The sequence below is a fragment of the Synchiropus splendidus genome, chromosome 4, assembly GCF_027744825.2.
Source record: "Synchiropus splendidus isolate RoL2022-P1 chromosome 4, RoL_Sspl_1.0, whole genome shotgun sequence".
NCBI lineage: Eukaryota > Metazoa > Chordata > Actinopteri > Syngnathiformes > Callionymidae > Synchiropus > Synchiropus splendidus.
The window spans coordinates 14,755,583-14,776,616 of record NC_071337.1 but is presented as its reverse complement, the minus strand read 5'-3'; the positions used below and the strand labels follow the sequence as shown (position 1 = coordinate 14,776,616).

Below are 21,034 nucleotides of genomic sequence, written 5' to 3'. Positions count from 1 at the left end.
TCAATTACCTTCAATCCTGGGAATTAACTTCTAAAAGTAGTTGCAAAATCTCAACAACTACCTCTTTCCACACATCGTCTTCTGATATCCAAACCATGCACTGATTTTCCTGGATGTGTTGATGTTTTGTATTACGCATTGTAGTGTTTACATGATCTCACTCACTCTCTCACTTTACGTGTAAGTGTGAGCAGTGACGGGCATTTAATGATTCTCATTCTATACTTGTTTTTTTATTCAACGACGGACCACGTTGACGGTGTGGATTCCAATAAAAGCGCGTCGCACAACAGCGCCCGAGCTTTCCTCCGGCCATTGTTGATATGCAACAGCGAGGAGGAGGCGGAACTGTCGCGGACATTAAGCAGCAGCGGCAGAACAAGAGTTGGAGGAACCACAGACCACTTGGCATACAAGAATATATGAGTTGAGTCTCTTTTAAACACCAAATTTCGTCTTGATGGAGATTTTGAGCTGCGTGGTAAGTGAGTCCACTTTGGCTAAAACACTAACAGTCTTTGGTTCAGAGTGTGGTGGTTCCTGGCGTTACACTTAATAAGTAACCGTGCCATATTAGTCGCTATGTCAGCATTTTCAAGGCGGCTCGCGTGTAGTTGTTTTTGTGCCCAGTTCTTAAGGTCCCGTGCGGCACATTTCACCTGAAAGCGGTCTGTGCACTTGAATTAAATATACTAACTCCTCACGTAAGTGTGTGTGTAAATACACTAGTATCCGATTTAAACCACAACGTTTTAGGGTACTCGGCGTTTGAAATGGGTGTGAAGTCGATTATCCGGGAGAGACAGCTGTGACTGTCACTCCGTAACATTTGGTGACCGACATAGTTTCGCAGGAGGAACACTCACTAATGTGGGGAATTTTCAGACCTGTCATATTGAAGAGGTCTGTAAAATAACCCGGATAATCCGCTGATGTCGGCTGATAAGTTCAAGATAAATGCCGACAAAACAGTATTTCTTGCAACACCACTGGTGGCATGGAACGACATTTCAGTGTCCCCACAGATCGCTGTCTACCGTCGTCAACATAGCTTTATCGTGGCGTTTAATGGTTTTGTTTGGGTTTTTTTATGGTTTAATTTTTCATCAGTCCGTTCTTTGTTGTGGTAAATTCGTTCTGGAATCATGAAGACCTCCTCACTCTGACGTCAAGTCCTGTGAGGGTCTCAAATCATTCATATTTTGCCTTGTTTAAAGCACTACAAGCCGTTGTAATGGAATCTGTAGGGAATGACGATTAGATCGTTGCATCCACAAGATATTCTCTCTTTTTGTTAATCATCCGAGAACTGTCTGTCATGCCTATTATTAACTTTACTGAGGAGGTTCACTGTAGGCAGTATAGTCTCCTCTTATTTAAGGGGCTCACTTCCTGTAATCTCCATTTCAACTGTTTGAGTCACACACATTCGTAGAACCATGGTTACATCCTGTAATCTTGCGTTACCACTTGTGTGCTCTGCCCCTTCACAGGCTTCTCTGTGGGTAAAAACCAAGTGAAGCCTGGTGATAAATGTACTCCGTGCTGGACAGTACCAGGCACCCAAAGGGCCCTCACATGCTAGTACGCCCTGATCGTGCACTGGACAGAAATGGTGTCAACAAAAACTTTGAGAACAAAAGTTGAAGTGAATAATGAAAATAATGTTTCCATAACATGTGATGTACATTGGTTAAATATTGCGAATTGACCCGCCACTCTGTTTTTTTTTTTTTTTCTGTTGACAGTTAACTTCTGTATTCTGATTCTCCCGTGTTGCATTATGATAGGTCTGCCTCTGGAAGTGCAAATATGTTGGAGAAATGAAGCAACACATGCTCTCGAGTGAGCATACCCAGGTGAGTCTCAGTGACACTGTTTCAGCTTATTATTTTCTGTTGGGTGTACTGGCTTGACAAAACAATGACAGTCCTGTTGGATATTGTATGTTCGGTCATTGGATTTTTGTATTTTTAATCTCAAAGAAAAAGTGAGCCAAAATTTGAGCACCTGTCGGTTCTTTAAAGAGAACACTTTGAGAACTTTTTCACCCTGTTAACTTGGCAACTTTAAAACCAGACAATTTACCGGACTTGTTATGCCTCATTATAAAAGACTGTTTATGCATTTCATTTTAGTAGGAAATAGTGAACTAGTCTCACTGGTGACTTGTGTAGAAACCAAGTCATTCACTATTTCTGCTCCTACTTCACTGTATTACATGCAGCATGTGTCACCTTCGACTGAAGAAACACATGATTTGTGCTGTTGTCTTTGTGCATGTAGGATTTAACAAAAGCCTGTGTGTTTTATCAACAGAAAATGTCACAAGTATTTCAGAAAGGTATTATTTATTTTTCCTCTTTCTCTATAATTCATATTTAGAAATCATTCCAAATGGAATAATCGTCTCCTTCTTCCCTTTATTTAGTCTTTTTCCACTTTCCTGGTAAGAACTGATTTTACAATGTATTTCCTTGAAGTTTATTTACTTTTATTACACATCAACAACCACCTCACTTGTCTGTCTGTCTGTCTGTCCATCTGCCTGTCTCTTACTTTTGTCCATTAAAACATCAGTGATTCTTCACTCTTCTTTCTTACTGTCAAATATGCAAATATTACTCGCTGACATGGTGGTTGTTGTCGTCACAATTGTTTCCCATGTCATCACAGGCTTCTTTCCAGATATTAAGGACTGGTTTGTAAGGCAGAATTTCCGTAGCCCCCTATTAGGTAGGTAATGATCTGCAAACATCCTATAAATGTGGTGTTTGATTTTAGAGATTTTGTTTACTAGTCATGCTGAATTGTGTAATGTGTTTGTATATGATCTTCCTATATGTTTGAAGATTTCGGTTGACTTCATTGCGGACACTTTTGGACCTGTTTTTTTTTTAAAATTTATTTCTTTATTTCATTTGAAAAGGTAGGAAAAGCAGCATTATAAATAAAGATGCATAGTGAACTGCAGCTCTGCAGAAAAAAAAGAAAATGATTATGACAATGACAAAAGACATGGTGATATGTAATAAAATAGCCCAGAGCGAAACCAGTATGGTGAAGTAGTGAAAGTAAGGACAACAACAAGCTTGCGTCAATGTTGCTATCAGTAATGAGTGATAAAGCTTGATAAACACACATCCAAATTGAGCCTAGATGGGTACATGTCCACAGCATGTGGGTCGCTGATTTAATTCTGGGAGACAGTCTGGGCTTTGAGATCTGGCATCTGGATGACCTTGAACTGTAAGAGCAACAAAGCATGTTTTATTAACAACAATCAAATCGGATTCCCACATGTCTTCAGATAGTGGGAGGTTCAGATCCTGTTCGTGCGGCCTTGTTCTTTCAAGTGGTGCCTGTCTCATGGTTAGAGGTTTGTCCAAAATTGTAGAAACCTAATGCCATTCCTAGCTTTGGAATCCCTTCATTCCTTCCATGTCATGAGCCTGTGTTGCAGATGCTTTTAGCCTAATGAAAAAAACTAAACAAAGTGGATGCCTTTTTATGTTGGTCAAGACAGAGAAGGGTCCAAACCCTTTTTTTAACTTGTGTTTTTATTTGCGTGTTGCATGTTCGTGCTTGTCTGAATCATCCGAAATAACTATATAAATAATAAAAAGGTAAAGTATATGTTGATCTAAAGCTTTGATGTTCTGTAATCAATTAAATTATTAAAAAAAATGTGATTTAATTGCACTGGACACAACAAGGATTTTTTTTCTTTCAGGGTTGTCTCTGCTGACTCTCTGTTTCAGCCCTGAGATAGAGTCAATATTCTATTTGTGCCATGCCTGCGAGGAAAAGGTTCCACCGGAGACTGTATACCCCCACATGTTTTCTGAGGACCATGTTGGCAACTACTATGTGGGTGCTTCTGTCAGAAATGTAGCTCTTTTGGAAATTTACATGTATCTTTTTCTGTAGACTTTTACAGATCCGAACAGGTTGTTCTTCTCCTGGCTGACAGATGTTAACGTCAGAATGAACAATGTGCTTAAACAGGAAGCGTTGCAGTGTTCCAGAAGTATGCAGGTCTGTACTACCTGCAGCTCCAGTATTGTTTTAATTGTAGGTGTCTTTAAATCAGAATCAGAATCAAATTTATTGCCATGGTCAGTGGGGAGCCCACTGACTAGGAAAGTGCCTTGGAATAAAGTGCAACAAAAAACAAATAAAATAAAATAAAATAAATAGAGTAACATAACAACAAGGGGGATGTAAGCTCCAAATCCACCTTCATGATTGAGTTTTTCAATTGTTTAAGTCCTCATCAAGACAGTTATTTCTTCATAAAGTTGTCCTGAGTTTTAAATCTCGGCGATTGAGAGTAAAGCGCAGTATTACGCCACATTGGGCACGCCTCTGGTGCAGATATGAGCCTGCCCACCTCCTTATTCGATCCAGCTGTGGCAGAGATGTTTTGCATCAGATCAGAGATGTAATGCATGATTGAGGTCAGTTACTTCAGTGCTTCACATTGTTGTGGATGTGTTGTATGTGCGTTTGAACAACACACACTCAAGTAGGAAGAGAAATGAGCTGCCTTTCTCCGGAATAATGGAAGTGAGAGAGAGCGAGACAGAGAGAGATCCGATCCATGTCTCAGTCATTTAAATCCTATCTGTTAATGATGTTGAGGTGGCTGTGTTACAAGCTTTATCTTTCGCTGTGTTGGATGTGCATGAATGACGGATCTGCACTCAAAACCGGAACCTTTACACCTTGTTTATTTGTCTAAAACATTTTTTTTTTCTTCACACTTAGCTTTTAGATTTGCCGAAAGAAATGTGGGTCCAGTTTCAAAATCTTACCTACTTCGAAGGTAGGATCTGAGACACAAATATAATTTACTATTCCTATCAATGTGACACAATTCTTGTCCTCAGTAATGACACGCGTCACTGAGAAGCTTCCAAATCACATAAAAGGTTGGATATTTGAAATAACTGATTAAAAAATTTTATTTAGTTTTTTTAATCCTAAAATAACATGTTGCTGTCCCTTCTGTTTTGCAGCTCTTAGCCCGCCGAGGGTGGAAATTGAAGCTTACCTAAAGGATGCCAAGAAGCGACATCCACTTCTCGGTCAGTGAAGGTTTACTCTAAAATATGCTCCAATTACAGTGAATGTGCAGTAATATTAAAGATAATTCTTTTGTTGTTTGTTTAAATGGTCCTTATTTGAGTTTGTTGGTCTGTCTATTGGTAGTGTCATGAATCTTGAGCCTCTCAGAAGAGTGCCTGTGGACACTCGGATGATTCGTACTTCCAAAGAAACATTTACAAGAGCGTTCTTCTTTTTACACTTCTTTTATGCAGGTATGTCCGAAGTCGCCTCTTTAACTGATGGCATTTGTCTTCTATCTCGCAGGGATTCAACACATTGTTGAGTGTACTACAATTGGAGAAACAAAGAAGTGTTACCTCTGTACACTTTGCAAGCTGAGTTTCCCCAACCAGCTGATTATTAAGCACGTGCTGAGCTTTGACCATGTGTTTGCATATTTAGTAAGTAGCATTCTGGAGGACTGCATTGTGCACTGTACCCGACTCATTTTTCACAAGATAACTTATGGCACATTCGAGGAGGGTGAAAGTGACCCTCCATGTCCTGAATGAATGTCTATGTGTTTCTCGTAATCTTTTTCGATTTGTACAGTCGATCACATTGGTTTCACTGTGTGCAGGCCGCCTGGCATCCTTCCTCCCTGATGCCTAAGGAATTCTATACACCATGCAAAGCAACATATATTAAAATGCTTGATCTAGCCAAGGAAGATCTGGACATTCTTGGATGTGGTCAAATGAGGGTAAGCTTGCCACCAGGCTGTTAGCTGGAGGGGTGTCTGGGTGTCCTCAGGTAGCCCTGAACTGCAAAACATGCATAAATACATGCAAGAAGATGAATTGTAGTCATTATAAAATTATGTTTTTTTTAATTTATTTTTGTTTTAATTGTTTTAATCAGGGTCAGACAAGTAAAACAACTGCCCTGGAGACCCCTGCATCTGAAAGTGAGACTGAAAGTGTTATTGTGGCACCAGCTACTGAGTTAATCTCTGTTATCCTTATTTGGCTCAGATGTTTGTTTTTATACGTATATACATATGTTTATGAGTTTTTAAAATTATAATTTTTTTAAATTTTTTTTTTTTTTTTTTTTTTTTTTTTTTACAAAGCAATGTGTTATGTCCGTTCAAGACATGGCGTAGCGTAAGAGGAATGGGATTGGGGCGGTGTTATGTCTTGGGGACGAGGCTTTGGATGCCCTGTTTTAAAATCCTAGCTAAAATCCTGCTTGCCATCTCCGCTGTTTTATGTACAGTATAATTAAGTCTTTTTAATTCCAGCAACTGAGATTGGAGTCAGATGATTTCGAGTCAGTGAACTTCTCTTCCTATGACCAAGGTTGGTTTTTATTTCTTCTTACTAGTTTTGTCGTGTTTACCAGATTATATAAATCACTGCTCTTCATGCTAGCTTTAGCCAAGCTTGAATCCATTGCCAAGGAAAAGCATGAACCCAGCCTGGTTGTGAACATCATCCCAGTGAACAGACTTGGTAGGTTACCTTTTTGTTTTTGTGGCTGTGAACACAGAATCCTTCATAAACATTATAATCTGAAACAGGCCCTCTTTGATCTGATCTTTTCAGCATATAAAACCATTTAAACAAAGTGAATAATTTTATGTTTAAGGAATATACCGTATACTCGTCCTAGCCAATTGATTCTGTCACAAGTTCGAGCAGTCTCACAATCTTCATGTCATTGCTTTAAGCTGTTATTACTTGCTGCTTTATCATGATGTTCTTCCCTCATTTTTTTGTATACATGTCATTTTCCTGTCTTTCCAGCATGTGTTCAGTCGTGCAAATTCCACTGTCAGGTAAAAGAAAAAGATGATATTATGTGATGAGGACTATTCTGTGCTCATGTATGGTATGTCTTTATTGTAGAACTGCAATGAGACGCTTCTCAGTGGACACCTTTATTTCGAACATGTCCTCTCTGCAGATCATCGAAAGGTATTTCGATGAATTTCTATGGCTAACACTTGTTGCTTTCTTTGTCTGGTTGTGTCACAACTGTGGGCTTCTCATAATATCTGTATTATTAATTATTATTAGTATTTTTAATTTTAATTTACTTTCAGATGCGGAGCCTCCTGTTGGGCAAAGGTACTCATTTTCTGCTGTTTTAATGCAAACTATAGAGTTGACTTTTCAATGCATACTATAATAGATTGTCTACTTGTCTTTCAGATCAATTAGATGACAATTCTTCGCCCAGTTGTGAGTTTGTTTCACATTTTATAAATGTTCAAAACAGATCCTAAACAAAACGCTTAAGTCAGCAAATGTATTTAGTGTGATTTTTTCTTTTTTTTTTTTTATTCAATATGTGTTATATTGTGTTTCTGTTTGTCAGACTCGAGTTTTGAATATGTTCTGAAGCTTGGCAAACGTATCCACGAAAGCACAACCACGGACACACCAGCAGTTGGTGAGCTTGATGCTCTTTGACAATTGATATTGGAGATGGAATCTGTTTGAGACTCATTTCCTCAGGCACAACACTGGTGATGTTTTGTATGGGCTGCGAGGAGAGTTCCAACATGCTGTTTGTCTGCTTGGCATGTGAACTTGTAATGTGGTCCAAGCTTTTGTTCAGTCACCTGAGATCAAGAGAACATCTCATTTCTACATTGGTAAGAATATTTCATGAGTGTAGGAGTACAGGTTCTTGTCATTCTGTTCAATGATCAGCATGTCTGCACCCATGTGACCTGAGTCTCATTTTCAGATGTATTTCAATCCTTGGCGACTGCCCTTTGCCTGGCAGGGTACATTGAATGTGCCCTTGTTAAACAACATCGCACTGGAAGAGGAGCAGAAAAGAGGACCGAAACGGCTGATGGTAAACAGGCTGACTTTGCTTGTGCTGGTGTCTTTGCTCCAAGACTATACAGCATGTAAATGCAAAACCACCATAACCATGTCCAATTTCACATTTCAATGTTTCCACTTTGTTTATCATCGTTTTATTGTGTTAAAGTTCATCTTTAAAACAGACATTGTTGGTCTGAAGGCGTCTCTCATTTCAGCCATGATGGTGTGCTACGATCATGTAGCGGAAACCCTGTCATGGGTCACCATTATAATATTTTTTAATAGTCACACAACGTGTTTAATGAGCACATATAGTGAACAATCATTATGAATTGATGATAGAGAACTCCTGTCTTTCAGGTGCTGGATATCCCAAGAAATAGGTTTCCTGCTTTTTCTCAACTTGGTCACACGAGAAGTGAGTATTTAAGACCTGCCAGGTTTGTAGGCAGCATTAGAAAACGCTTCTGTGGAAACCAAACCAAAGGAAGAGCACTTTCTATTTCTTCATTGTCACTACCAAACATGTGACGTCTGAGTAAGCAGCAGACTGGGGGTGGGGTTGTAAAGAGAAATGAAAACAACAAACCACATCCTGTATACAAATTCTTTCTTCTTTCAGTTTCTTGATATCCATATTGTGCTGAGCCTTTTACTTGCTAACAAATATTGCTCATTTAAAAACCTTTGTCCGTCAGATGTTGATAATCCAGCACCAGTGCAACTTTGTCTTTACATCCCATAACTGGAAAGGCATTTTAAGATACAAACTTTTTTTTAGCAGATTGACACAACAAGATGTATTATTAGTTAGGTCTCCCTTTTTGTGAATGAAATACCTGCACACAGGTATTTCATTCTGTCAGTCTTCATTCAGTCTTGTCTGAACTTTTGTGGGTGCTATACTAAGCTAGAAACACATTGTTTAAAAAGTTTGTGTTGTGTTTGCAGTGATGAAGGAGCTGTCAGCGTGTGACCCGTCATTCAAGTGCAAGGGTTTGTCTTAAGATCTGCATTAGCATTGTTCAGCTTTGTTTTGTGTAACCTTGCTTGTTTGTTTGTCTCTTTACACAGTGCCCTTGCAGGAAACATCCAGCGCCCTCTGTGAGGAGAGATATCCACTGCTGGGTGAGGAAGGCTGTTTTGTATATCTGCTAGAGATATAACAATTCGATTCAAGGGCTTCCGTAGGTCATGCCCCCCTCTTCCTGGCCAAACGATTGCCTCCACTCCCGTCCAAGTTTATTACAGTCTTAAAGCAGCAGAGGTGGCATGGAACAGCGCTGCAGTGAAAAATCGGTTTTCAGACACGACTTATCCCCAAGAGCGATTCTGTCCTGTGTATTCTCATCTTCTCATTTTATGCACTTCACATGACGTCCCATTGTGTGTCATTTGTCATGTACATGACATTAGTTCATCCAAGAGTCTTATCATCCTTCTGCTCCAGACCATGTCTGGTGGATGTGGTTCAGTCAGACAGAAACACAAGCACAAATATCCTGCACTTAAAATATTCTTCAGTTTCATCTAGTAAGCATTTTATGATATGATAGCTTTTTGAATCTGCTGAAAAAAAGTAACATGGAATATTGACATAAGAGGATATAAATTCCATTTTGTTATATTAAATTGAATTCTATTCATATTTAAACTTCTTGTCAGAGGTTTCTGGTGGACTTGGAAAACAAGAGCCAGTCTGTAAAATGTTAACCTTGTGGGGCAGAATCAATGTGATCTGCCAGCCAGTTAAAGTGTCACCGACATGCCCCTGGAACAATACATTAACATATAATATGAAATGATCATACATTGTCAACTGATTTGGTTCTGTTGAATTAGTGCGCTAAATAAATATAGTTCTAACTGGATCAAATTCAGAGCGGTGTTGCAGAGTGAGGCCCGGAAACTAGCCTTTCTGATGTCAGAACCATTGCATGACTGCTGGATGTGCTTCTTATGCCACTGAGGATGTTAGCCTGTTCTTCTACTAGTTTCATCTAGTAGATCCACGCGTGGATTAATATCCCTATGATCCAACTGAACTGCATCGATCTGTGCTCGGCAGGTTGGCCTTCTGAATGGCATATATCAATCTAAAATGTATTCAATCGATTGTATCAATACTATGGAATGATGCAGTGCATTTCATGGCTTTATATTAATGTATTTTTCTGTGCTTTAGTAATTATCTATACCTCTTGACTCAGTCAGTCTGTCTGTGATCTCGTTGATGGACTATAGTAGAAAAACAAAACGGCATGTGGAGCGAGAAACGATCAAGCCATCATTGTGGTTCAGTGTTCGGAAACATTTTAGCTTATGCAAGAACGGAAATGTTCTAAATGAGAGTTGTTGTAGGCTCAACCACACGTTGCACTTTATTTTGATATTTGTATTGTGTCTTTACCTTGGAAAAACAAACTGTAGTCAAGGCTCAAAAAAATAAAGGTGCAACCAACATTTCCTGAGGTTGAGTTAATGTTCACCGTGGTTGCACTTTAATTTTTATATTAATATTTTGCTATTAATTGAATCTCAGGTGTTGGTTTGACTTTTTTGACTAGTCCAGTATCCAGATAATTATTTTTCTGTTACACAGGTCAGAACTTATGGCCTAAAAGCTGTTGAATCAATTTCAAGCCACTGAATTGTTTCTAATTGTTCTGTTCTAAATGAATCAATGTCATCCTTGAATCATTTCACAATTTCAAACCATCATACTGACTGAATCAATATGAGTCATGACGCCCCTAGCTACAGCTACATTAAAATAGTCTCTTGTCAGATGACAGTTTGAAACACTGGATTTAACTTTCGTGAGCTTGTTTATACTTCAGTGTTCTAGAATGTTTAAGAACTAGTTTTACCAGGATATGCATGTGTTTCATTGTTATTGTTCTAATCCTCATTCACAGTTCATCTCTGTAGTCATGAATGACTGTCATATTCTGACTCTCACTCTTGGCAGGGGAGAAGTTCCATCACATTTTTGCATCGTTTTTCCACCGGATTAATTGTTTATGGTTGAAACAATGTCTCTGTTGCAGGCCTGCAGTTTATTGTCAAGTACTATGTCAGCTATTTCGATAAAACCGCAAGGTTTGCCTGCCTGCTCTGTAAGATGAAGGTAGAGAATGACGCCTGGCATGTCCATGTGATCAGCAGAGTACATGTTGCTTCATTTCTGGTGAGTTCTTCCTGCAACTCTTTACGTCTGCTGTCACATTACTTCTGAACTTTAAATCAACTGATGCCTGTTCAGCCTGCTGCTTTGAGAGAACTCAATATGTGAATGTGAGGGGAGGGTGAGAATGTCGGGGGGGGGGGTTGTTTAGTGATAAAGGAGTTCATGAGAAGGTCAGTGATTGTCATGGCCTCAACAGTGGCATTAAGCATGGTTTGACGGTAACCTGGCAAGTGTAGGAAAACTTGTTTATGCAACCTCACATTCTTTTAAGTAATAAAACTTGCTGATGCAGCAGAGTTAGCTGTCACCATGTTAATTGGTGTGAAGCGAGTGAAAGTTTTGGATGACTCGGTGAGGATGACCTTCCAAAGACGTAGTGTGGGGAATAGCAGATGCTGATCGGATTGGTCTGCAGCTTCAGCAGTAGACAAACGCTTGCAGCCAACAAGTTGTCCAATTGATAACATTTTAACGTTGTAGCCTGAGTCCTGACATATATTGCGTGCTAAATATTCAGTCATTGTCTCCTGCAGAAGAGTTTCCATCCAGGCTCAGTGGATATCAGCACGACTGAGGTGGAGCTGCTGGACTTGGCCAGGCAGTCGATGGCTTATCACCCTATTGCAGAAATACAAGTATGAATAAAGATGCTTAACTCATCTAATTTTGGGGCTATATGAAATGTGTTTGGAGAGTTAAAGATGAGAATTCTGTTTTTATCAAGGAAGTATCATTAGCCAGGCCTATCTGGGAGGTTGACACAGTCGACTACAACAAACGTGAGTTTCTGTCTTTAAACTCCTATTAGCCCGAAATCTCTCCGTCCGATTACTTTCTTCACTTTCCCCCTCACTTTCATTTGACTGTCAAATTGAAAAAAAACATTCCAGTCCTGTTACTTCCAGTTGAAAAGGACCTCCAAAATCAAACCCATGCTCTCACATGCTGACTCAGAAAAACAATTTCATATGTTCATATTCTTCCACCTGGACTACTGTAACTCTCTCCTCACTGGTATCAACAAGAATTCTCTACCACACCTCCAGCTGGTTCAGAACTCAGCAGCAAGAGTTCTAACCAGCTCTAGCAGACGGCAGCTTATCACTCCAGTGTTTGCATCACTGGTTCCCTGTCTACTTAAGATAGACTTTACTGATAACTTTCAAGGCCTGTCTTGGCTTGACCCCAGTCTACATTGCAGAACTGTTGACCCTAACAGCTAACCAGGACCATCAGGTGCGTCTCTGCTAGTTGTCCCAAAGTCTAATACATTTACAAGTGACAGAGTCTTTCCAAAGTCTTTTACCCGTAAAGCACATTGTGAACAGCGTTCTAAAAAGTGCCACATAAATAATGCCTTTTGGTTATTATTATTAAATGAGCAGCCATGACTAAGTCAAGTTGTATACAAGGAAAAGAAGCAAACAGGACAACTCAATGGTCTTTTGAGAGGAAAGTTGTTGTGTTAATGTTTTTCTATTTTCAGTTCTTCGCATCCTGAAAGCAAATAAAAGCTGTCTGAATGAATGCCTTCCTTCGCCCATCATTCCTCAGGTTAAACTAGGTAAGAGAGATGGACTTCTGAAAGGGGCTGTATGTGGTTCTGAGACATTTTTTTTGTTCTACCACCAGTCCCTAGGACGTCAGGTGAAACGGAGGACACAAATCATGCTCTGGAATCAACGACTGAAAAGACTGATCAAAGCTCTTCGGTTAAATTCGACATTGAGAGAGAGGGAATCACAAGTGTCTCCACTAACAAGGATTTTTACCAAAAGGAAAGCAAAGCTGAGCCGCAAAGTCAAGATGCTGTGTTACTGGAGAAAAATGGACAAGAAAATAAAGCCATGCTGCAGAAAGAGCAGCTTGTGGAGCAACAAAACAGAGGAGAGAAGATGGAGCAAAAGCAAGGTAAAAAAAAATGACCAACCACAGCCGTGATACACAGGATGCTCGTCTGACACAACGGTGTGAGGGTTCACCAGATGTCAGTTCAAAAAGAGAACTGGAAGTTGAGAAACCAAGACTCGCTTTTGAAGCATCTTGTGAAGAATTATGACACAGCACAAAAAAGATGTCATGAGTTTCTCAGTTTTAGTACACCATTTATTTACATTCATTTTACTCAACATATGCCCAGTTAAAATGAGCTCGCACAAAGTCACATGATTCCACATTTTACACATTTCACATATCGATGTGATTCTCACCCAAGACTGCCATTCACGATTGTTTCTTACCAGTGACTTAAACTATAAAATTGTTATACCATACTATCATACTATATAAATTATTTGACATAATGGCTGCATTCATTGTAAAAATGTTTGCTCCAACTTCACATTATATATGACATTTAGAGACCAGTTGAACCAAAATCTTAAATAAACAAGAAAAAAATAAACATTAAAAATTATGTTAAATAAAATAAAAACTTAAATAATTTGAAAATATGTTAATCATTACTTAATGAACATGACCGCAATAAGAAACAAAAATGAATAGTTTTCTGACAGCAAATTTCTTGACGACTGTTAAGTCACTAGCAGAAGCACAGGCAGTTGCAATTGCTGTTGCTGTGTTTCTGGCTGATTGGCACCACCTGAGCTGCTTTGTGAAGCTCTTCATTGTAGCTTTGTTTCACCTCACTGGTGCTTTGGAGCATTTACTGCTCTGTATCAGCGCCTTAGATATTAAAGATTCTCTGGCTGAACAGAAGATGGCGTTGGATTTAGGACTTGGTTGGTTGACAGCTTTTTATAAAGTGATTTCTTGTTACTTTGATTTGTTGCAGGTGTCAACAATAGACCACACTGCTTACACCCAACTGTTTTTTACTATGTTAAAGACTATTATTTAAGGAAATTGAAACCTGGATCTGCTTTCATTCTTTGATTCTGCGTGTGGGTCAAGTTGCATATAATTTGATTTGAATTAAACTCCTTTACAAGTTGAGTTTCATGTGTTTTAAATGTTAGCTTAAGTATTTTATTTATTTGGATTTTATAACGTTAGTTCGTCACTTAAGTGGCGTTTCATTTTTCTTGCTACTGTCACTTTAAGAGAGGGCACTTTGAGAGAGGGCAGCAAAGGTTAATCAGAGGTCACTTGAGAGACTGTTGTCGAGCGAGCGCGGTCAGTAAGCACGGTACGTGCGCGTCTGGAAGGGGAGTCATGGTAGTTTAGCTGTAGCTCATTTTAGGCTTTTGTCATCTTAAAATGAGGGCAAATTGTCACTGTTGATGATTCTGTTTCAGCGGACTCTTCGAAACAACCTATCAGCGAGTCCAGCTCACAGAAGAACATGTGGAATGAAAGACACTGTCCTGAGGAGTTTGACGGGAAGATCCAACAGGTACCTTACCATAGTCAATAAAACTCCTTCCACATTGTCATCTGAAATCAATGTTATTATTACAGGTCATGGGTTTGCCTTTCATGAACTCTGCTGAGAGGCACCCAAAAACAAATCACTTAAACCGGATCGGCCATGAAGTCCCTCTTGACAAAGATGCTGAAGCTGCTGGCAGGTGTGACGTCTGTCCAACTGAGCCTGCAAGAGGAGTGGAGCCTTCACATCTACAGAAGCCTGTCTACTGGACTGACACCCCAGCTTCTCAATATAGAAGTCCCCAAGTCCTCAGCTCTCCATCTGCTGCCTCCACGCTGAACCCAAATGCAGCTGCGCTAGCTTTCATGTCTGATACAAACCACAGTGACGTGGAGGGGACCCAGTCGCAAGGCTCAGCCAATCCTCAGATAACCTTACCGAGGACCATCAGAACCACTGAACGAAGTTTGTCCACCGATCATTCCCGTCCGGCCGGCAAAAGAAGCAACAAGGAAAAACGCCCTCCTAAAGTTGGTGAGTGTTTTTCTATGCAGAGCAAAGCACACAGCACAGAAAATCTGTTTATATATGGATGCAGAGCAGAAGCTAAGTGATTGGCGTGAGCAGCGAAGGGCAACATTTGCATGTTTGCGTATTGTAGCTGCCCTGTTTGATAAAAGCATACATTGTCGGTTGAACCCGGAAAACAAGAGGATGGCGCAGCCTAAAGCTGCTCCAGGAAAGAATGCTAGTAACTCCAGGGAGTAATTCACACCCGCATAAACACACACACCTGCTGAAGATACCTTGAGGTCTGCAGAGCAATACGAGACTAACCAGTTGTACCATTCTTTAATGGCCCGACATTTTACAGTGGGCTGTGTGGGACCTAATCTTCAGTATGAACTTGGTACACAATGATACATGGTACATACTGAAATATTAAGAGAGTCACTCTTGACGCATCATCTCTATGGTTAATATTGTGAATCATGAGAAAATAAACAATGTTAACAGTCAGAGCCACACAATACATATACAATAACAAATTAAAAAAGTCCAGGGTTGACTTTGCTTCCATCATTTACTTATTCAGTCATTTTTGGATAATTTTAAATCAGATATCTGGACAAATGCCACTGATGAATACAATAAAGCACGTGAAACACATTTTAAAATCCGTGACTGTAACAGAAAAGTACTCATTTCATGTCACACACTGTAGCAGAAAATGCTTTCTCTTGATGTGAATCCTACCAATGATGTTGGTTACGTTTGCTTCTGTTTTTCCCTATCTAGGCTTGAGATATATCATCACGGTCGTATGCGGAGAGAAGCAGCAGGTCTACTGCCAGCTTTGTTCCATCAGGTTGATTCAGTCCAGCCACCTCTCTTCTTTGGAGCACCGAAGAAAATACGTTGTACGTGCTGCCTGTCTCCCTGTGTTCTGAAAGTGTTCACTGAGTTATCTAATGCTTTGTGACTTATTCAGAAAAAAAGGTTTCCTCACTGGAATGCAACGTCTGCGGATGAGAATGAGCTGGCGAAGATGGTGAACAAGTTGGTTGACATGGACAAAGGTCTGAGTGATCAGGTAGCTGATTTGGTTTGGACTTGCAAATGATTTCCTTGACACTTAAAACGTATTGTTCGATTATTAAGAGTACCGTAATTTCCGTACTATAAGCCGAAACTGGTCTGAGCCCTGCGGCTTATACAACAGCGCGGCTAATATATTTACAGGCTGAGATCAGATGCGATGTCTTTATTGACCATTAAAGCACTCATAATGTGCTGTTTTCGCCGCGTCGATCTCCTGGAGGTCTGGAATTGAGAAGCATCCACTAAGACCGACAGTAGTGTCCGACGTGAACACAAGCGAGTCGGCTCTTTTCGGCACAGCACCTTGTCTTTTGTGAGAGCAGCGTGGATAAATCAAGACGCTCCGTATTACGCAGCTTGTTTCTACTATTTCCTCACTCTCCATGCTGGACCCCATTTTCAAAACTAGTTTTGAAAGTGTTTTTAAGATGGTGCACCACTGACCTGTCCACAGCACAGACAGCACCACTGAACCTGCAGCTTATAGACAGGTGCGGCTTATGTATGAGCAAGATCTATTTTCCTTCTTAAATTTAGTGGGTGAGGCTAATATTCCAATGTGCTCTGTAGTCTGAAAATGACAGTAAATGCATTCCATAGTCCTTCGACTGCCTTGTGCCATGCACTGTTTTGTCTGCTTGGTCCTAGTTTTGAACCCCGTGGTGGACTTGCATGGGATGAAAGCGCTGCCAAAATCTAGTGCTATGTCATAAAACACTGTTATGGAAACTGTATCTTCAGTTGTCCATGGTGAAGACTGAAACAGACCAGTGCCTAACTTGGTTACATTGTAAGATGGATATACTGTATTAGCTTTGAGAGCGGCAATCTTTTCGTCATGGGAATGTAACCCCATATCTTATATTTTGATAAATGTATTATCAGATTGCAGTTTTTTTTTTTTTTTTTTTTTTTTTTTTTTTAAAATCAATCTTCCCCTTTCCCCCCCCGCAGAAACTGAAAGTAGAGCGTGAAATGTATCAAAATCTGGCTATTCTTCCTGAAGTAAAAGGTACGGTTGCCGTTTTTTTTTTTATTATTAATCATTAGTGCTATAACTGAATTAAAATAACTTTTAACCCCTTGTTTTACTGATAGTCATTCTAGTCATTTGCTCACAAAATTGTAATAAGTGTATGTCTTTTTCAATTATGTTTTTTTCTAATAATCTCCAGCTCCATTTTATTTATTTACTTTTTGTTTTAATACGTTTCCTAGCCATCCTAGTGCTCAGAGAAATTTTGAGTGCACGGGGAAAGCGAAATTCCGTCTCTGTCGCTCCATGCTGTGATGAGGGTAAGTGATTTTATTATTTCCTGCATTGAAATGTGAAGATGTTAACTACTTAGTTTTTTTGTTTTTTTAAATACTATGACCTTAATGACATTGGGATAATTGTTCTTAAGACATTGATCACTTAACATTTTAAAAAGTTTAACGAAATAGAGGTGAGGATCAGAAGAAGCTTCTCAAATGTATTTCATCACACACAAAATCAATATCCATAAATAATACTGTGTTTTATGGGTCAATGAAAAGGTTTAGCATGTTGACATTTCACCCATTTTTGTGTTAATATTCCTCTGTGATCTAAATGTAATGGATCAACCTTTTCTAGGATTTATTTTTTCTTAAATTGACAGTTTCCAATCCCAGAATACCTTCAGCCAAGGACGGTGGCCAACACATTCCCGGGCGCATGCAGCGGCAGTCAAGTTCTTCTCAGAGCTCAAAGAAGGAGGGTCAGAAATACGTTGAAGGACCTGAAAACTGGAAACCTGTCAAGGCTATTGAAAAATCATCTGCTGACCGTACCGCAGAGAGGTGTAGAGAGAACCCATATGATGCATCTGAGAAGCACACTCAGAGCCTGATAAAGGAGAGTCTGAACCCAAAGGAAGAATCCACGTGTCCTCCTGGATTCCACACTGTTCATCAGAGACCTAATGAGGCTTCTGAGAAGTCTCCTGCTGGATTGGCAATTAAGAACAGCTTGTTAAAGGATACTCAGAAACTCTATGATGCACCGAAGAAATCTAGAGCACTCTCCAGTGTTACATGTGCGCCTCATGAAGAGAGGTGTCCTCCGGGAATCTCCTCCTCTAATCAGAACTTGCTGGAGGACATTCAGAGAGCAGCTTCAGGATCGTCCAGCGCTGATCAGAACTCAAGGATGGATGGCCAGAAACCCTATGATGCATCTGAGAAATCTCTCCCAAGATCTTCTGCCGTTAGTAAGAAACCCTATGGAGGACCTGAGAAGTATCTCCCATCATGCTCTAGTGCTAACCAGAGCTCAATAAAGGATCACCAGAAGCCTCAAAAAGCACATGAGAAGTCTTCTGTAGGATTCTCCAGAAATTGTCAGAGCTTATTGCAGAATAGTCTGAAGCCCCATGAATCACCTGACAATGCTTCTCCTGGATTCTCCAGTATTGATATCAAACCACATAAAGAATTGTCCAGAAGTAGTCAGAGCTTATTGCAGAGTAATCCAAAACCTCATGACGCCTCAAGCGCCAATTGGAAACCTCATGAAGCATCTAAGTGCAACTCTGCTGACAAGACCTTCTTGAAGGATAATCAGAAGCCACATGAAGCATCTGGGAAGTCTTCCACTGAATTCCCGGCTGCTATTGAGAGCTTAGTGAAGGCAGTTCAGAATCAAGGTGAAGCACTTGGGAAGTCTCCTGAAGGTTCCAGTGCTTATCAGACATTAGTGCAGAATACTGAGAGGCTTCCGGAAAGGTCCCATCCAGGATTCTACACTATTCATTGGAAACTCCATGAAGCACATCATAACCCTTTAATCTGTACAGCAAATCAGAGCTTGATGAAGAATGGTCAGAAACCTCTTGAAGCACCTGAGATATCTCCCACAGGATTCTCACATGGTGACATTCCTGGTGAGCACTTCCCACTGTTACAGCCGGGCCAGAGCGAGCAACAAATTGAACCAGGAATGCCTGGATCAGGGGGAACAATAGGTACGTTATGAACTTTCATCCTGGATGTTCTCTTCAGCGCTCATTTGTCCTGTTTATCGTAGATGTTGCTCCAAGGGATTTGTACAGCCTTCTGAAGAAAAACGATGTCCAGGACGTTATTGGTAAATCGGCCAACTTTAACTCGTAAAGATTCTGTTCTTTGATCATGACCCTGTGTTTGTGCAGGCCTGGCCTTAATATGGGAGTGTCATGCCACCCCTGACTCTGCAGGCTCTCCAACCCTGTACCTTTGTGAGAGCTGCAGTAAGACGATGCTCTTTGAAAGTCTTTGCCAACACTTGGTCAGCGTGGAGCACCTGCATAACTACTTGGTAAGCAACTGTGAAGTACCAGCCATTTTACCAAAAGGGTCAGCTCAAGAGAAAGTGGTTGGTGACACAAGTGCTTTAAAGATGCTGTGTAGCGTGTTGCCTATATGATCTGGGGAAGGACTGTTGTAAGTCCTGTTTTTGTTCCAGTAACGTGTTCTGTAGCCTGAAACGTCTGATTTTCTGCTTGCTATTTAATTTGTTTTATTGCAGCTGAGAGAGTATCCCCGTCTCATAGACTTTTGGTCTATGGAGGATTTGCTGCCGTGGATGAAAGAGGAAATTCTTAGGGAGGTTGCTCACTTCCTTGCTGTCCGGGAGCGACACATCAAGAAGGATGCTCAGGTACTTATGAACCACAAACCATTTTTAAACACTTAATGAACTATTTTTTTCTGTAACTTTTTTCTTATAAGTTTGCGACTTTATTTTGTGTATATATAGAGGTTATCTAATCTCTCCCTCTTTTACAAATTTTGTTTACTTTATCTTTGCTGAAAGTCAAGGACACTGTATAAAGTTTAACAGACAATTTAAACACACTAAACCAGTGGAAAGTTACAAGCAAGAGTTACAAGTGAATAGGCAACACAAAATGTGTCTCTATTTGGGATATGAAGGCTGGGGGAGTTTGGAATTCACTCCCACCAGCCATCAGCAACAGAGTGTGGGAGCAGATGCACTAAATGCTCCGCTTGTGGCTGAGGCAGGCTGCAGGTCAAAGAGGTGCAGGGAGGTCAGAGGTTAGGCGGCTGGTTTTCATTTACTTTGTTTTAGGCTTTTCATTCAGAAAATAAAATTTCATCCATTAAGGTCAAAGTGTGTTCATTCATAATATATTTTTTTCTGGCCTCTCTTTCCAGACGATCCATTTGAGTCAAGTTCTCTACAATAAGATCAACGGAGAGTCATTCAGTAATGGTATGATTCATTTTGACCTTGTCTTTTCTTGGTACAATAAAAAAATAACTGATATCCTGAAAAGCTATTTTGTTATGCTTTTAGCACTGAAAATTCTCCAGCACTGTAAAAAGAACAGCTCTGCATGATAATCTGCGACCGAGTGGTGAGTACTCTGGTGTAGTGTAATTGATTCTCTTTTGGCTGAGATGATTTTAAAGACTTTTTGTTATACAGGTTTGGAGCCAGACAACATTTCAAGAAGTGTGATGCCCGGAACTGGACACATCTGTTGTTACCCACCTTTGTTTTGAGTTGATCAATAAAAAGTTCAGCGAATTTCTTAAAACTTTAACAAAACAAACTGTCAAACCTTGTCACATATTTTGTTTGTTTTGCACATGTGGAAGGCATAGGCCGTACCAGTGGTCTGTTCAAGCCCAATATTTGGATGGTGATGCTCCACCCAGAACACATTCATTCAGTTAAATCACAAAACAAGAGTGAAAACCCTGGTTTGCTAAATTGATGATCAGATGCTTGCCTGTTTTAAGTTATAAATATATAGAGGTTTTATAAATGTTTTACAACATATACATGCTAACACTTAGTTTTCATGATTTTATAATATTCTGGAGCCTCTGATAAAGAAAAGATGTTGTGGAATGGGAAAAGCTAAGCCAGATGTACCCTGTTCCTAAGCATCTTATTCAAAGAAGTGGCACTATATTTTCATAGCAAGTGTTCCATTGAGGTCATAAGGACATAAAATATATATATATATATATATATATATATAT

The 21,034-nt window shown here is 39.9% G+C and overlaps 1 protein-coding gene across 2 annotated transcripts; it reads left to right on the top strand.

The window, feature by feature from the left end:
* Positions 1-280: 280 nt before the first annotated feature.
* On the top strand, positions 281-20,838 carry LOC128757807 (uncharacterized). Of its 2 annotated transcripts, XM_053863354.1 has the most exons (42): positions 281-481; positions 1,791-1,859; positions 2,320-2,344; positions 2,432-2,449; positions 2,677-2,736; positions 3,734-3,870; positions 3,931-4,038; positions 4,771-4,828; positions 4,893-4,934; positions 5,022-5,090; positions 5,377-5,513; positions 5,693-5,815; positions 6,356-6,413; positions 6,486-6,566; positions 6,861-6,892; positions 6,963-7,031; positions 7,160-7,184; positions 7,269-7,298; positions 7,435-7,509; positions 7,575-7,714; positions 7,810-7,923; positions 8,256-8,313; positions 8,847-8,891; positions 8,970-9,023; positions 10,946-11,085; positions 11,619-11,720; positions 11,810-11,864; positions 12,572-12,649; positions 12,718-12,996; positions 14,343-14,440; positions 14,506-14,950; positions 15,716-15,837; positions 15,909-16,010; positions 16,973-17,030; positions 17,237-17,314; positions 17,662-19,005; positions 19,068-19,127; positions 19,192-19,337; positions 19,548-19,679; positions 20,198-20,255; positions 20,340-20,400; positions 20,472-20,838. In XM_053863354.1, the coding sequence occupies exons 1-41, from the start codon at positions 461-463 to the stop codon at positions 20,381-20,383; spliced, it is 4,989 nt and encodes a 1,662-aa protein (XP_053719329.1). In that variant the 5' UTR covers positions 281-460; the 3' UTR covers positions 20,384-20,400; positions 20,472-20,838. The 2 variants fall into 2 exon arrangements, with proteins under 2 accessions (XP_053719329.1, XP_053719330.1); XM_053863355.1 differs by lacking the exons at positions 281-481; positions 1,791-1,859; positions 2,320-2,344; ... (6 more) ...; positions 5,022-5,090; positions 5,377-5,513 and adding an exon at positions 5,215-5,324 and having other exon boundaries at positions 20,472-20,835.
* The last annotated feature ends 196 nt before the right edge of the window (positions 20,839-21,034 follow it).